The 16533-nt window shown below is 36.9% G+C and overlaps 1 protein-coding gene across 3 annotated transcripts in view; it reads right to left on the reverse strand.

The window, feature by feature from the left end:
• Nucleotides 1-16533, reverse strand: part of aralar1 (calcium-binding mitochondrial carrier protein aralar1) — a 404690-nt gene that overhangs the window by 11835 nt on the left and 376322 nt on the right. For all 3 annotated transcript variants that reach the window (XM_067143121.2, XM_067143122.2, XM_067143123.2), the window contains one exon: nt 6236-6326. In XM_067143121.2, coding sequence (XP_066999222.1) covers nt 6236-6326 — 91 coding nt within the window. The remainder of the gene's footprint in view (nt 1-6235; nt 6327-16533) is intronic.

Consider the following 16533-nt stretch of genomic DNA (forward strand, 5'->3'; position numbering starts at 1 on the left):
CCACCATCATAGGGAAAAAGGAAGATAGAGAGACACAGGCACTCGTGGCAAAGATATGATCATGCTGAGGAACTTGAAGAAGGAAAGAGCTGGAATGAAGTAAGGAAGATGGCGATAGGTGGGATAATTTGTTAGCTCATTTATACAACAAATAAAAAAATAGTGCTACCTCATAATGACATTGTGTAACTGAACCATGTCCACTTTTCTTTTCTTCAATTCTACATTAAGTTCAGGTTCTTTATAATACCACCCTCTGACATTCCCTGCAGCTATTGTTTTCACATCTGATATGCTTGTTGTCAATGCTTATCCTTTCTCGCTTGTCTATATTGTGAACCTCACAACATGCAGTTTTTTAAGAGAAAGGGTATCGATCATACTTTGCACAACCACCAACAAGAAAGAGAATGGGGTCTCTACCATTGTGGTTACCAACGCTTTATCATAGATAGATAGACTTATCAATTAACTAATTTCCTTATTCAAATGTTTTTTTCAAATCTTCCTTAATGGCTACATACAATTTTTGAACTTCAGGTGGGAAGTTGGTAAGGAATTATCACAGAAGAAAGGAAGTAGCCTACAGCAAACAAGAGACAAAGTCAAGGTTGCATCATACAAAATACACTGGACGAAAGTTAAATCCCAACACCAGGAAGAAATTAGTTTAGAGGAATGCAATTTAAGCTAAGCAACTGTCTAGGTAACATATTTATTTGATTTAAGTTTCCAGGTCACAGATTCAAGTATACGAGAGAAGATGTGCGACATGGTGGTACATTAACAACCGCTGTAGTTCTCACAATTTTAAATGCAAGCATGTAAATGTGCATGCATTGTGTCGTACATGTGCCACATGTCATTTTGTGGGATGGAGTTCCACACATGTTGCACTTGGTCAGTGAAATCAGCAACGGTTAATGCTGGTATTGGATGATGCTGGATTTGTCGTCCTATAATGTCCCATACGTGTTCAATGGGCGAAAGGTCAGGTGATCTCACAGGCCTAGGCAACTGGTCGACATTCTGTAGAGCATGCTGGGTGACAACAGTGGTATGAGAATGAGCGTTGTTGTGTTAGAAAACATTCCCTTGAATACTGCAAATGAATGGCAGTACAACTAACTCAATTACCAGTCTGACATACAAATACAAATCCGCTGTCTTGGGATAATAATGTCAATGCGGAACGGTGACTAATGCTCATGAAGTGTACAGTGCGTATTTCAAGTAAACTTGCTTTTCAAGGTCATAGTAGTGCTACTAGCACCAATCTTTGTTGACTAGCACGCAAATTTGAATTGTGTCATCTTTGCTTATCGAGCACAACTACTCCTTAGTGTTGGAATTTCATTTTTTGCCAGTGTATTTAACAATTCATTCTCCACACTAATGTTAATGGCTGAAAAAAGTAAGATGACTGTTGAATATGAAGCAACAGGAAGGGTACCCAGGCTTAAAACCTGATTAAAATACAAACAAGCACAGAAATGAGACAAACTGTGGATAGTGACTAATTAAACAGTAATTAGTGAGATAATGTGTAGGAGGAATAATGACTGGAAGGTAATCTGGGATCTAAATGAGACTATAAAGAGGGTATGTGGGAAATTGGAAGTGACATTTGTAGATCCTAATGGTTGGGTAGGAGATAGGTATCTACATTCAGATTGCCTTCACCTGAAATTAAACTGTACGTATATTAAGGGAGTTGTTTAGAAGAGTTATAGGGAGGTACTTTCAGGTAAACAGGGCGGACCAGGGAGCAGTGATGACAGTTTAGGAAGCAGGACGTCAATTAAGGGTGACGGAGTTGTTAGTGTTATTATGTAGAAGTACTGTACCCTACAGAAAGGAACAGAATTAAGTCATTTAAAAAAAAAACACACACACATGCGCTGCTTTCTTTCTTCAACTTTCGATGGACTATAAAAAAAGACACACTGACATAACAAAATTATTTTATCATTAAAAGTTCAGTAGTTTCAAACTTATTTTTCCATATAATCAACAAAATTATTTTGGTTCTTCGTTTGTACATAAATGAATCAGTAAACTTTCTACAGTAACCCCAGACATTTCAAGGTCTTCTCTGTACACAACTGTGATTCAACACTTAGGATACGAGAAACTTTGTTCACGTTGGGTCCCAACAGTGTTGACCGACAATCACAAAACTCAGCCAGCAAATGGCGTCAACTGTAATGTTTCTCATGCATTATCATAGTGAGAGGGAAGAGTTTTTAAAGTCTACCACTACTGGTAATAAACTTGTGTCCTGTATGACACTCCAGAAACCAAAGAACAGTCTAAGCAATGGAAGCATCCTTCTTCTTCAAACAAGCCAAAAGAAAAGTTTAAACTGACTGAGCAACAGGAAAGCAATGGCTGCCATTTTTCTGGGACCATAAAGGTATCTTGTTGGTGGAATTTATGGAGCAGGAGGCTCTCCTGATGCACATTACCTCACTGGCGGCAGACTTCTTTGCAGAGGGCATCGGAAAGCTGGTGTCACGATATGACAAATGTCTAAAACGTTTTAGTGATTATGTGGAAAAATAGGTATGAAACTTTTAGTGATAAAATCATCTTGTTATGTCAATGTACCTTGTTTTTTATAGCCTATTGGAGGTTGAAAATATAAAAACAGCGCTTTTGTGTGTGTGTGTGTGTGTGCGTGTGCGTGTGCGTGTGCGTGTGTGTGTGTGTGTGTGTGTGTGTGTGTGTGTGTGTGTGTGTGTACACCAGATATAACGGATGCAGCTATTTTGTCATGGAACTGAAGAGTTTATTGTAGACACAGGAGAGGAGGAATATTCATGTTGGTGAAAGAAAAAATTTGTAAGCTACGAAAAAGTTAAGGATGAGAAATATGAAATTGTAGGTGTAAGGCTAATCTCTAAAGATAATAGGCAACTTAATATTTTGGGGTGTATAGATCTGGAAGGGTTGATGCAGATGATCTCAATTTACCCAGTGTTAACTGGGAAGGTAACATGAATGCCAGAAAGCATGACCAACAAATGGCAAATAAGTTAATCTGGGAAGGAGAGCTGAATCAGAAAGTGATGGAACCAACTACAGGGGAAAATATTCTATATGTGATGCTGATAAAACCAGATGAGCTCTATAGAGAAATGCAAATTGAAGTGATAGGATGGCATAAGTGATCATGAGTAATCGCCTCCGTGGCTCAGACGGCAGCGCGTCGGCCTCTCACCGCTGGGTTCCGTGGTTCAAATCCCGGTCACTCCATGTGAGATTTGTGCTGGACAAAGCGGAGGCGGGACAGGTTTTTCTCCGGGTACTCCGGTTTTCCCTGTCATCTTTCATTCCAGCAACACTCTCCATTCTCATTTCATAGCATCTATCACTCATTAATATAAATCACTTTGGGAGTGGCGACCCCATCGTAATAACAGCCTATATCTGATTCATTCATTACATCCCTGACCCGGTCAAAGACTGGAAAACAGGTTGTAGGTTTTCATTTTCATTTTCAAGTGATCATGAAAATGTTTTTGTGTCCAGTTCATGCTGAATGTTTTGGTGTATTATATGTGCATATTCTGTGAATAATACATCTGTCAAAGTGACATACATCAGGTACTGCAAATTTTTGGTGCACACCCACTGGTTAGAGCTATTTCAACTACCGGTTCGAGGGTTAATAATACGCAGAAGTGGTACCGGTTTCAACCCTAGTCCAGGTCATCATTATTTCAATTTTAACTGTGATACTTTTCAATACGGAACAGGTCCACTTAACCAGTAAATAAAGCTAGAAGATGTTGTGAATATTTCTGTTAGATGGCAGCATTCACGCAGGCATGTTTTCTCCTTGGAATGTGGAAGGTTTCGTTGTTAAATACATCCATTTTTGTGCGATATCTTTGAAACAATTGAAGATCGCAATTCGCAGAGCTTTGAAACACATGTTGATTTTGTTGTGACTTCCTTTCATTGTTTACTGTGTGTTATGCACACACGATGGCTACATTTTCGGATTTAAATGATGAAGATATTGTAATTGAATTAAATGCATCTGGAAATTCAAGGCCTACTCCAGCAGAATGGAGGTGTTGTGCCACCTGACGTAGGTTATGAACGCCCACCGGTTAGAGCTCTATCAAATACCGTACTTTTTATTGAATAATTCCTGAAGTATTAACACTATTCACTTAAAATTTGCATACCTATAATCAGAATTAATTTCTCTACAAAATGTATATTTTAAATATTTTATGAAAAAGAGATTCGTCATTTATATTTGATGTCTAAATGAAAAATATTTCTTGATTTTTGAGGGGGCATATAACGGGGCGGAAAATAAAAATACTATTACATTGAAGGTAAATGCAATGAAATTTTTATCTTTAAACCCACATGGGTATGGTGATAGAAGTGAAGATGGAGAGAACTATTGGACTTTTGTATCAGAAAAAAACTTGATAAAGAACACATGGTTTATGAAGAGGAATAGCCATAAGATCAGCCAATATAGCTGGGATGGACAGTATGGAACACTCATTGATTTTTTAACAACAGACCGAGAATGGGGAAGATACACCATGAATATGAAGATAATCCCTAGTGAAAGTATGGAAGGTGATCATAGATTATTAATTGTGGAATTAAAACAAGTAAAAATCCCTAAAATTATACTGAAGAAGAAACCTAAGATCAGGATTTGGGAATTGCAGGAGGAGAATAAAAGAATGGCATTCCAAGATTGTATAAAAAAGGAAGTTGCCTAACACAGAAATACAAAGTGGAGAAGAAGAGAGGGACAATTTAAGACAGACATTTGTGGAAGCAGCAATTGAGGTATACGAGAAAACAGAAGCAAAGTTTAAGGGAAAGGAGACACGAAGGTAGACAGACAAAATAAAAAAAGAAATAAAAGAAAGAAATGAGGTGAAGAAAGAAATGGATAAGGAAAAGCAAAAAACGTATCAGAGGGATGAGAATAAGATAGAAAGGTTACATGAGGAATACAGAAGATTGAAACTACAAGTAAAGAGGAGTATCAAGGAAGAAAAGGAGAGATGTTGGGGAGAGTTTACGAACAAAATTGAGCAAGATAGTTGAGGAAATCAGAAACTATTATACAGACTAATAAAATCAAAAAGAATCAAGAAAAAGTCAAGGTATTAGAGAGAGAAGATGGATAATGTGCTATGGATCCATAGTGCCAAGATGCCTAATTAGCATTTAGACATTTTTAACCAGATTCTTAATCCAGTGGATGATTATAAATGTAACTTATGTGGTGCTTCCTTGTGTATAAATGAGTAAATGTGATCTTTATTCTATAAGAGACAATGACCTAGAAGATATAATAGGGCTAACTTTATAAAAACATTATAATGTGTTACAAAACAAGTGTTTCCACCGAACATATTAACAACTATTTTAAGAATTTTATATATATATATTTTTTATTTTTTTTTGCTAGTGGCTTTACGCCGCACCGACACAGATAGGTCTTGTGGCAACGACAGGACAGGAAAGGCCTAGGAGTTGGAAGGAAGCGGCCTTTGCCTGGTGTGAAAATGGGAAACCACGGAAAACCATCTTCAGGGCTGCCAACAGTGGGATTCGAACCCACTATACCCCGATTACTGGATACTGGCGAGAATGAAATTAACATTATATAAACAGTATTTCATACCAATTGTAACATACAGACTAGAAACTCTGGTAACTAATAAGAGACAAGATAGTAAGATCCAAGCAGTAGAAATGAAATTTTTAAGAAGATCAGTTAAAAAGACAAGAAGAGATAGAATCCAAAATATTAAAAGCAGAGGAGAGCTAAATATAGAACCGTTGGTACAGAACATACAGGAAGCAAGACTGAGATGATTCGGACGTGTAAAAAGAATGGGTAAGGAATGGGTAGCAAGAAGGGAATTAGAAAGAGAAGTTAAGGTAAAGAGACCAGTTGGAAGACTGAGAAGAAGGTGGATGAATCAGATTTGGAAGGACATTAGAGAAGCTGGATTGGATGTGGTGGAAGTAATGGAGCAGGAAAAGTGGAAGGACAGGAAGGAGTGGAGGAGGCTTGTTAACCACACCCGGGTGACTGGAGTGGGACATTGATGATGATGATGATGATGATGACTCTTCATTGAAAAGCTAGTTTCTGTGTTATTTCAAAAATAATGGTACTGAACCTCACCATCTTGTTATAAAAGTAAAATGCCTTATTAAAATGTCAGGTACTTACCTTCCACCAAAGTCAACATAAAATAACCGCTGAAGAACTTCATACGTCAAAAGGGTCACACCAAACTGTGGGGATGATCTGAACACTCGAGCTAGAACATACATAAAACAAGAACTTTGGTTTAATGTTCTGAAATTTATGTTACAGGAAATTTTAAAATATGTGCTGCAAACAGTGTATCATTCAATAAATAAAGTAAAATTTTAAAACCATCAGATATACCTGAAACAGCAAAGAAGGGTATAAAATGTGTACAAGATAAATGAAAGTAAACCCATTCTCTTCAATCTAACAACCAAATACACAGAATGAACAAACGATAAATTGTGTAGTGAAAGAAGAAATATCATATTAAACAGCACAACTTCTAGATTCAAGAAGTTACAGCAGTTTCAGCATGAAAAACAAATTACTATTTTTTTAAACCAAAAATTATCCAATGACTAATTATTTCATGGCATCAGCCATAGAGTTGCACATCTTCTAAAAGCGGTGTCATGCAGCCAATCTGCCTAACAATTTCAACATTCAGATTGTGCTATTATCTAGCACCAAAAGGAGAACGCTACTGGACAGCTCCTAAGGCTGTTGTTTGGTGACACAAAGTGAGTCACTAGAGATATTTAACACGCTAATGACAACACAAGAGTGCCAACATTTTGGCTGCTCTTCAAACATCAAATCACCAGTTGATTCACCTAGCAGTAGTTGTTCACTGCCAAACATAAAATTTGATCTAAAAATTTAAACCAAGTTACCTGGTAGCAATGCATTTTATGAAACTAACCAGCAATCACAGGAATATATAACAACTTCATAAGAGTTTTAATAACAGTATATAGTGACACGACTAGAAATGTTGAAAGAAGCTGCTATGTATTTCTCTCTTCCTTTTCTGCTCTTTAAAATGTTTTAAATGATGATTTTTTTTTTTCATAAATATATGCAACACTACCTCTGAGCTGCTTTATTTAATATTCCATGTCAACTTGATGACAGACAGCGAGTAGAGGTTGTTATGTCATGTCAGCATATTCATACAGATCCAAAGTGAGAAATTTAATGGAGACAGATCAGGTGATTAAGAAGGTCATGATACTGATCCACACTGTCCCTTTCATGAATTGGGAACATTATATTCAGTACAGCAATTACATGTCCGGTTGTGTATGGTAGGACAGTGAGTAGAGTATGTTATATCATGTCAGCATATTGCTTGATTGAATGCATTCTACAAATTAGACCATAACATATTCCTGTTCACTACTCAACCAACAGACTAGCTGTTGCAACACCAAGGCTGTTACGAAGACAAACAAAACATAATAAGTGAAATTCTTAATTATTTTTTAACTTTTTATTTGTTCACCAAAGGAGAAAGAGTACATATTTTGAACACTAACTGTGAATGAGAAAATGGCAGTATCATGTTTATAACCTAAATTAAGTGTGAGTGAGCTTGCAGTTTTACGAGACTGTCAATTTTGTGACCACAATCATGGGACCTCCAGTTTTACATGGAATCCAAATCACAGGGATGCGAATTTTATTTCAAAAATCCAACATGCATTGGCTGGGATTCAGACTGCAGCTGCCTTGATGAGATGCCAGCGACTATACAACTTCACCCCTGATATGATTTTTTTTCTTTTTCATTTTTACAATTTGCTTTATGTTGCACCTACACATCTAGCGTTAAATTCATGCAAAGTCATAGTTTGCATTGAAAACCATAGATGGCATATAAATGAACAGTCTCTCCCCCTGACTACCTGAACAAAGAGTACATTCCAATGCTTTTACCCTTTGAGCCAGTCGTGGTGTTCTTGTGAGGGTGTGTAGTGAAGCAAGTTCTTGTGTCGGATAAAATGACTAGTTACAAAAGCAGTATTTGAAGTGAGGAAATTGAGGACATACTACTGAACAATGATTCTAGTGATGAACTCATCCCCGATTTCAGTGATAAGTGATAGCAATTCCAATGGTGATATACTTATTGCCCGCATGCAGTCAATGTCTTTTTTCAATTTATTTGTAAATGATGATTTCCTTGAATACATATGCCACCAGACAAACAGGAATAATTCAAAAACCAGATTTGAAAATGTACTGGACAGGAGACATTATTTTTGGGTCACCGACTTTTTCAAAAAGCATGGCACAAAGCCGGTTCGAAAACATTTTGTCGTTCTTGCACTTTAGCAACAGCAGTCATTATGAGGGGAATCCTGATTGGCTATACAAAATTAGGCCAATTCTTGAAAGGTTCAGTGACCAATTTTCAGTTTTGCACACTCTGGATCAGAAAATCACCCTTGATGAAGGAATGTTGGCTTGGAGGGGCCACTTGTGTTTCCGAGTTCCCAATCGAGGAAAAATAATGAAGTATGGGATTTTGGTAAGGAAGGTGTGTGAATCTCCTGCAGGATACATAATATATAAGTTGAAAATCGATGATGCAAGTGGCATGAACATCCGAGACACTATATCTGACTTGTTAGATCCCTACTTTGGCAAGTGGCATACAAGGTACATGGACAATTTTTACAATAGTGTAGGCTTAGCCAAGCAACTGCGTGAATGAGAAACGGCTGTATGTGGGACAATAAGGTGAAAGAGGGGACTTTCTAAGGAATTCAGTGAAAGGCAGAAGAACTTGAAAACAGGGGAAATGACTTTCAATAGGGACAATAAAGTGTTGCTATGTTCATGGAAGGACAAAAAAGTAATTACCATAGTTTGAACAGTACATTCTACAGAAATGACTGAAGTTTCAAAGAGGTTTGGGAAAATAAAAATGAAACCTGTAAGCACCATTAATTATAATCAGTTTATGCACAGAGCGGATACAGCTGACCGGTATTTGGCAATGTATCCATTTATGTGAAAAAACTGTGAATTGGCCAAAACCTATGTTTTTCTACATTTGTCAGTGTACATCTTTAAATGCATTTAGGCTTTTCCAAAAATCTAATCTAAACTCAAAAATAACTTTTTTGACATTCATGCAGACAATATGCAGAAACTTCATACAAGACAGTGAACAAGAAGAAGCATTAGAAGCCGCAAATATTTCTGTGACACTGGTCCCATCTCAGTCTTCAGTAGGCTCGTGAGCATCTATGTGTAGCCCACCGGTGTAGCCCCTAAGTGAACTTCAGCTAATGATTCACCGATTCAACTTGATGGGAAAATAAAGGGACAAGTACTTCATAAATTCCCCAAGCATGAAATCTGACAGTTTCCCAGTTTCCCAACTGCGCAAAAAGCAACATCTGGCATGAAACCACATGATTCTGTGGAAAGTGTAAGTGTAGTGTGCCTCTCCATCCAGGAAAGTGTTCAATCTGGTGCCATAGCCTAGAGCACTACTAGTAATCATCCTGAAGGTATGTTGAAATTTTCAATATTGTACCTACAGTATGATTGTTTTCTTACAGAAACATTTAATGTAAAATAGTGCACTGTAGAGCTGAGAGGATTTAAAAGGCTGGTTTGGAGGTTTAGGCTAGGGCCAGACAAAAAGGAGGTTTAAGCTTGGAGCAGTAACAAGCGAGAGCAAGCTCAAAAGCAGCGCTGAGCTGAAATGGGACGTTGAAACAGCGTTGTACAGACTACATGCCGCCAGCAGTATCATGATTTGCGAGATTATTATTACTAAGCGAGGTTTCTCCAGTGTGAATTGATAGGATGGACAGTGGACACATGAAATTAATTTAAGACAGGAAGAACTTGGTGAGTTTAAGAAATTGTATAAATAATTACGCAACTGCAGTGAACAATTTTCTGAATACTTATGAATGTCTATAGAGACATTTCATAAATAATTACATAAACTAAAACCCAGGTTGCAGAGAATGGAACAAAATTACAGAAAAAGCATCATGGTAGAGGACAGGCTTGTTGTTATCTTGAAGTAAGTAAAATACCAACACTAGTTCTATTGTATTTGAAATAGTATTTTATTGATTAATTGAAAGAAGCAAAGTTTTGTATAACGTAAGAAAATACAGATATGAGATCATTAAAGAAGCATACTTTGATATAAAGGTAGAAAATACATTGTTATTGTCCATTGTTCTGAACAACGTTAACATCAGGTAACGTTCCTGTCTTTGAAATATTTTTGAGATACAATATCAGTTGTTCAAAAACTGATGAAATCAATTCCTTTGTTCCAAAAGACAAAGTGAGCTCGGTACAATATGCTCACAGCTGAGCAGCAGGAAACAAATTGAACTGACTTGAAGCAGCTTTGGGCAGTAAGCGTGAGCAGGTGCGCCGGTTCTACTCTCTATCTGGCCAAGCCCATGTTCAACCGCTGGCTTGATTCTACGTGCATAACTGCTCAGGACCACTCGTTAATGCTTGCTGCTTTAAAACGCTTTCAGTGAGGCCTTACCCTTAAAGCAGGTAGGAGCTGGTAGTGAACGTGTTAATTAAGGTAGAGCATTTGCTTGGTGTGAAAATGGGAAACCACGGAAAACCAACTTCAGGGTGTACTGATTGGGTGGACCAAAACCTAACACTGTTTCTTAGTTTTAACTGAATCAATACGGATCTATACAATGAAGTTCGTAAATTGTACTATCTTCAGGGCTGCCGACAGTGGGGTTCAAACCAATTAAAACACATAAAGGGCAGGACAAGTACTAATAAATACTGGTACTAAAAATGAATACACGATAAGATAATTATGAGTAGACAGTTTACTGTGTACTATGGGTCTCTCTATTTTACAGCGTTTGCTCCACCAGGTGGCGGGTTCACTACACGGATTCGCTGTTTCCATTTAGTTCTGTGCTGGGCCATGTCTGAGTGAAGAATGATACTCTGCAGACGTTTGTGAAGAGTACTGGCCCATCGCTGTTCAGGTCATCCCTGTGGTCTCCAACTGGTGACTTCTAAAGTGCAACTCATCTTTATGTAACTATCAGCTCCTACCCATCATAGATAGCTCTCACATATTTTATCTCGGATCAGTGCAGCATCAAATCTACCCACAATGTATTTCACTGGAGATGCAATCCAGTATAGTGACGCCAGCTTCTGTCTCGGCATCTTTGTCTCCATTACGCCTAGTTGACATTCTACCTCTGTCGTAGTTGGCCAACATTTGCAACCATACAGTGCAACAGGTTGGATGACAGTACAATAGATCTTACTTTTTTTTGGCAATTTGCTTTACATTGCACCGATACAGATACAGATACGTTTTATGGTGACAATGAGATAGGAAAGGGCTAGGAATGCGAAAGAAGCAGCCGTGGCCTTCTTTAAGGTACAGACCAGCATTTGCCTGGTGTGAAAATAGGAAACCATGTTCAGGGCTGCCAACAGTGGGGTTCAAACCCACTATCTCCTGAAATGTTTTATTTTCTTGCAGTTAAGAGGTTCATATCAACTCACAGTTTATAGGTATATTTGAACCATTTTGATTATGCTGCTTATGTCATGGAACATTCTGTGTACATTTCCGTGGACTAGTTCTCTCTATAAAATAAAATAACAAACAAATCTGAAATGATGTCATGACCCTGCTATATGATGCTGCTTCTTATTATTATTCTACTTTCTGGATAAACGTTTATAAAATTACTCGTACTTTTCAAATAAGAAGTAGACACTATCCTTCTCTAAAAAATAAAGAAATGTTCTCAAAATGTCTGTTAATTTAGTACATGGGTGTGGATATTGCACTAAATTTTGTGAAACAGAACCTTAGACTAGTTTTGAGAAAACCGATCATTTTGCATAATAATGATCGAGCAAATATTGCACAAGTTGTGGGTGAGTTGTTTGACCACTGGAGCTGGGAAGTGCTCTACCATTCACCTAACTTATGAATTTTAAACCCCTGAGACTTTAACTAATCCTTAGTATGAAGGCATAATTTTGCTGCATCGATTTAGAACTATTCCACATACTGTTCGGATAGTTGCTCCATTTAAGTAATCAATTAAACAGGTGCTGCCAGAGGCATCCCAAGTCCACTTCTACATTGTTGACAATGGGGTGTTATAACAGTAAGGGTCAGTGAAACTTCAGAACAGGTATCTGCTATGTATCTATGACAATTAAAATAGTTGTCACTTCTTACTTTCCCACCTCAAATGGTACTATAGAAGTATTGTATTTCCATTAATGGATCAGTAACTTATATTTTAATTTTAAATTAAAATTCTAGTACAACTACAATAGTCACACAAGTGTGAATCATCATTCAGATAAAAAAACTCTCTGTATCATTCTTAACCACACTAACAATGCTTAATATCAAGTGTCAATAAAATGTTTAATAATAATAATAATAATAATAATAATAATAATAATAATAATAATAATAATAATAATAATAAACTCAGATACTGTGTGCAGGTGATTTGATTTGATGCCATTTAGGCTGCCTTAGTGACAATTTTGATGTTCCATTATAACTTTTTTTTCTATTTGTTTTACATTGCACCGACACAGATAGGTCTTATGGTGAAGAACCATTATAATTTACAGGATAGCAGGTTGGGTGACCTATCATTGAACTTTTTATTAATTTTGCTGGATGTGTGTCCCCATAGAACTTTTACATGCTGACATCGTGCACCATGGATTGCCAAATGGGCTTCCTTCTGTCCTTCAAAAAATGTGACTTCCTCTGCGGAGTTGGAACGCACAATCTTGGGATCCAGAGGCTGCCACTACCACTGATCAAGGGGGGCTATTTCTAGAGACCAATATACAGATGTACAGAAAATCAAATAATTTAAACCCAATAAAAGGAACGACCTTATCAAAAGAGCATTAACATCAATACCAGTACGGTACTGCACTATACTACCAACACCACACAGGAACCTATTGGAATAAGTCGATCTAATGGTAAGCTGCTAGATGGAATAAACCTTTGTTCCATAGTCCAGAGGAAAATAGTAAATGTGCGATGTTAACATGTGTTGACACACTGGCATTATCACATATACCATCTACAGTGTGCCTTGCAGGCTCTGTAGCAAAAACAGCAACGCAACTCAATAATTGGCTGAAATACAAAAAAATATTATCAACAACATCAACATTTTTTGTAACTTTAAGTTTTTTGTGACGTGATCCAGTGTTTCTTTTTTGTTGTTTCCTAGAAAGTTTGGCGTTAAATAAAATAAAATACACTGCTTCAGAAAATTGACATCCTTGCATATTTTGGCTGCTTTTAGCTTCATGCTTAGGTATTGGAAGGCTTTTTGTTTTGCTTGGTTAGCATCATTATTCATGGTTATGAAAATCATTGTTGGTTCCGTATTGAATTAAGATTACATATAATTTTACAAAGTTTATTCCACCTACTCAATACTGAACAATAATTGCACCGGGCGAGTTGGCCGTACGCGTAGAGGCGCGCGGCTGTGAGCTTGCATCCGGGAGATAGTAGGTTCGAATCCCACTATCGGCAGCCCTGAAAATGGTTTTCCGTGGTTTCCCATTTTCACACCGGGCAAATGCTGGGGCTGTACCTTAATTAAGGCCACAGCCGCTTCCTTCCAACTCCTACGCCTTTCCTATCCCATCATCGCCATAAGACCTATCTGTGTCGGTGCAACGTGAAGCCCCTAGCAAAAAACAATAATTGCAATGACTATAAATACATTACAATATGTTAATAAGGGACTAGTTTCGACCCGATGTGGGTCATCATCAGCCTAAATAAGATACACTTTTGCTTTGCCGATGTCCTAAAACAAAATTACATTGTGGAAATAAAAAATTAAAAAAGTGAACTGTGTATGTGGTGTATGTGAAATGATGATAGATAAAATTATTTTGTACTGATCAATGACAGATAAAATTCCAGGTTTACATATGTTGCAATTAGACTGTAAGAATAGTATCACAACGATTTTCTACAATGATGATTAAAATATTGCCCTTTTTTAGTGAATACTTTCAAATTGAACATTAAAAGTATAAGATGCCGGTCTGAATACAAAGTCCAAGTGCTTCTATTGAGTTCTATATTTCAAGTGCATCTTCCGGTGGAAAACTGAATGTTGAACATTGGCGCAGAGGGTGTCTGTCTTGTTTAAGGTCCAATATTTCTGAAACAGAAATTAAATGTAGGCAAAACCATGCGACTTCTTATAATATAATGGATTCTTCCTGTGATATGAGGAGAATTCCCAATCTAAGTTGGAACCATTAGAACGTGTTGATGAAAAAATTAGAATTAACACATTAAAATACTGGTCGAGATGTATATAAAAATTCTCGATTATATTACGCAGAGGGCCCTTGTTAACTATTTCGAGAATGTCCATGTCTTGTTCAGTATTCATGAATTTATGATTGTAATCGACCATATGTTGGCCAATAGCCGAAAATTTATTATATTTGACTGCATTGATGTGTTTGGAATATCTTCTATTAAAACTTCTTCCAGTTTGCCCTACATAACAACTATTAGTGCATGAGTTACATTTGAGCCTGGAAAGACCTGATTTTGCGTACCTGTTGACCTTGTTGATATGTGACGTGTTATGTAGAATGTGTCTACTGTTATTATTGGTTTTGAATGCTATTTTTATGCCTTTTCTCTTGAAAATTTTAGTGAAAGTGGAAAGGGATTCGTATTTAGGTAGTTCTTTCTTAAGTGTTGTTTTAAGGCGAAATTTATGTTTATTGATTATACTTTCTATGAAGTGGCTAACAAAGCCGTTGAATTTTGCTATACTGCTAATAGTATTCAATTCGGTGGAAAGATCTTTCTTGGCCATGGTTATGTTAAATGCTCGGTGAACTAGGCTATTATATGTTGCTCTTTTGTAACGTTGGGGGTGAGTTGAATCTTGGCGAATAGTAACTGCGTATTGGGTGGGTTTTCTATAAATTTTATATGTTAAAGAATCTGGATGTATTATGATGGTTAGATCCAGAAAGTTGATCTTTTGATCTATTTCTGATTCCAATATGAATTTGATATGGGAGTCGATGTTATTTAGCCCTTGAAGGGTGGTGGGAGCATCAGTTGATTTTACATTTATAATTGCTAGAACATCATCAACATACCTGGCCCAGAAAGGATATTATCAAATTTGTTGTTAATTTTGGTGTGCTTAAGAAAATCGAGGTAAATTTCTGCGAGAATACCTGAGGCCGGTGAACCCATTGCCAGACCGTTCTGTTGGTAAATGATACCACTGAAAGTGAAAAAGCTGTTGTTTACGATTTATTTAAGTAAAGTAATAAAGTCTTGAATCTCTGATTTACTCGAATGACTACTTTTGTTCAGGTTATTTTCAATGATAAGAATTAACTTGGAAATTTGAATGCTGGGGTACAGGTTTATAATATAAAAAGAGTGGAGAGAATAATCGGATTGCATGCTGACCTTATTTAGTTTAGCTATTAATTCATCTGTGTTTTTAATGGACTTCTTAGATGAAAATTGGTAGTTATTCCTTAAGAACCTTTGGATAAATTGTGCCGTTTTCCACAATGGACTCGGTCTATAATTAGTGGTTGGGCGAATGGGAACACCGGCCTTATGTATCTTCGGGAGAGCTCTGGCAGTAGGAAGACCCGGGTATAAGTGGACTTTTCTCTTTTTCGGTAAGCAGAAAGGAAGTGTTTTTCAAGGCTTGTTTGAGGAGTCTTTGAACTTTTTGCATAGGATATTTTTTAATTACAGACAAGGAACTATCTGTAAAGAAATCAGTTGTTTTACTGATATATTCATTTTTATCGATAATTACTGTTGTGTTGCCTTTGTCGGCTTTGGTCACAATTAGATCGTTGTCTAATAATAATAGCCAAACAAAAACTTCTACGTGCCTCAAAAATAAAATAGAAGACAACGATCTAATTGTAACCAAAGCTGAGAAAGGCAACACAACAGTAATTATAGATAAAAATGAATACATCAGTAAAACAACTGATTTCTTTACAGATAGTTCCTTTTCCATAATTAAAAATGATCCTACGCAAAAAGTTCAAAGACTCCTCAAATAAGCCTTTCTGCTTACCGAACAAGAGAAAAGTCAACTTATAAGTATGAACCCGGGTCTTCCCACTGCCACAACTCTCCCGAAGATGCATAAGGCCGGTGATCCCATTCGCCCAATCATTAATTATAGACCGAGTCCATTGTACAAAACTTCGCAATTTATCCAAAGGTTCTTAAGGAATAACTACCAAATTTCATCTAAGAACACACATGAATTAATAAACTAAATAAGTTCAGCATGCAACCCGATTATTCTCTCCAGAAGATGTTTTTCCATGGTTTCCCATTTTCCCACCAGGCAAATACT

Source organism: Anabrus simplex, chromosome 3, assembly GCF_040414725.1.
Source record: "Anabrus simplex isolate iqAnaSimp1 chromosome 3, ASM4041472v1, whole genome shotgun sequence".
NCBI lineage: Eukaryota > Metazoa > Arthropoda > Insecta > Orthoptera > Tettigoniidae > Anabrus > Anabrus simplex.